General features: G+C 45.7%; 1 protein-coding gene across 1 annotated transcript; it reads left to right on the top strand.

Annotated features, from left to right (window-relative positions):
- Positions 1 to 1,069: 1,069 nt before the first annotated feature.
- Positions 1,070 to 1,457, top strand: Akain1 (A-kinase anchor inhibitor 1). Its single transcript, XM_077792204.1, has 2 exons — positions 1,070 to 1,148; positions 1,264 to 1,457. The coding sequence occupies exons 1-2, from the start codon at positions 1,070 to 1,072 to the stop codon at positions 1,455 to 1,457; spliced, it is 273 nt and encodes a 90-aa protein (XP_077648330.1).
- Positions 1,458 to 1,701: the final 244 nt, after the last annotated feature.

Here is a 1,701-nt window from a genome sequence, read left to right as displayed (position 1 = left end):
TTTTAAAAAAGCCCTTTTCTAGAATTTTCACTAAATAAACATCTGCTGAACTACATCCCCAGCCTTTTTTTATTATTATTTTTAAAAATTTTGAGACAGGGCCTCCCTAGGTTGCTTAGGGCCTTGCTAAACTGCTGAAGCTGCCCTCTGATTTGCAATCCTCCTGCCTCAGTCTCCTGGGTCCCTGGAATTATAGGAGTGTGACACCGCACCCAGCAAGGTCTTGTTTTTAACTAAGGAAAATTAGAAAGTGTTGGTTAGTGTTGTGTACATTATTTCACTTTCTCTTTAGACAATTCCCACCATTTCTAGATCAGAATTGGTACACTGTAGCTGATAGGCTAAATCTGCCTGCAACCTGTGGGTTTTTTTTTTTTGTGTGTGTGTGTATGTGTGTGTATGAATTACCTTTTTTTAGAACACAGTCACACACATTCAGTTCCCTACAATCTATAGCTGGTTTTATGCTACAGCAGCAGAGTTAAGCATTTATTCCAGAGCACATGGCCCACAAGCCTGATAGATCCACTATTTCTGGGCATTTATGGAAGGAGTTTTCCTACCCTGTTCTAAATCTCAGAGGACAGCTCTGATGAATGGGTTCAGTCCTTCTGACACATTTATGTGAGCAGAGCTGGGTTTGATGTGGTGTTGGGAAATGTCTGTTCTTCAGCACCACGAGGTTATACCCATCAGGCATGTGTTTGGCTGCAGATAACATAGAATCTGTATAATATGCATTAAACTTAAAGGGGGTTGCTTTCCTCACACACATGGTCCAGGGCTTGTGTAGATGCTCAGTGATATTTTTTTTGTTTTGTTTTTCTCCAAACCATCCCCAGAATATTAACATTCATCTCCACACTTACTGCAAGGTAGCCCAGCCCCTGCCAGCCCTGGGTTTGCATTCCACACAGGAATTAAGGGGGAAGTGCAAAAGGCCAGTGGAGCATGAGTCTGGCCCTTTCCCCAAACTTTCCCAGAGGTCTTTTGTGGCCAGGGACTGTCTGGCGACCACCATTTGCAACTGAGGATTCTGGGATGGTGAGAAGATGAACTCAGGTGCATCATGGGGGAACGGTATGGAGATTCTGTTGGAAATGAGGAAGGGGAGGCAATAGCAGCATGTGCTACGAGGGCTCCTCACTGTGACTGGGCTACTCCAGCACTTTTTTCCTTCAACTTCTTTCCTCTATCTTTCTCTGTCACAGTTCTCCAAATTGATTTCTCTTCTTCCCACCTCCCTTTCATATTTTTGGTTAGGTGAGAAGCCTGGAAATGAGCCCGAGGAGGTGAAGCTGCAGAATGCCAGCAAACAGATTGTGCAGAATGCCATCCTGCAGGCTGTACAGCAGGTCTCCCAGGAGAGTCAGCCCCGGGAAGACAGGAGCAGCTACGCCCGGGGCCGCAGCCAGCTGGGTGTGCAGGAGTTAACCAAGAAGCACGAAAAGAAGTAACAGGGTGGTGGGTTTGGCTCTTGTCATATGCTTGGTCTCTAGCCTTCCTGTTAGTCTAGGATGCGTCGCCAAAATGTCGCCAATAAGCAAACCAACATGTGTTCTGGACACCTAGCCGTAGGATGAATTCGAGCTAGCCCTTGGCTGAGAAGCAGTGTTTTCAAAAAGTGCATCAGATGATTCTGTTCATATTTATACAGTGCCTCTGAGACAGAGTGGGGCCATACCTGACACTGTAATTGCA

This window comes from Urocitellus parryii, chromosome 13 (genome assembly GCF_045843805.1).
Source record: "Urocitellus parryii isolate mUroPar1 chromosome 13, mUroPar1.hap1, whole genome shotgun sequence".
NCBI lineage: Eukaryota > Metazoa > Chordata > Mammalia > Rodentia > Sciuridae > Urocitellus > Urocitellus parryii.
The sequence above is the reverse complement of the archived record's forward strand: the minus strand, read 5'-3'. Positions and strand labels throughout refer to the sequence as shown.

Excerpts from the sequence above, each read along its gene's own strand:
- Akain1 (XM_077792204.1), top strand. The coding sequence starts at position 1,070 with ATGGGGGAACGGTATGGAGATTCTGTTGGAAATGAGGAAGGGGAGGCA. Across the intron at positions 1,149-1,263 it reads TGCTACGAGGGCTCCTCACT|GTGAGAAGCCTGGAAATGAG; the intron begins GTGACTGGGCTA and ends ATTTTTGGTTAG.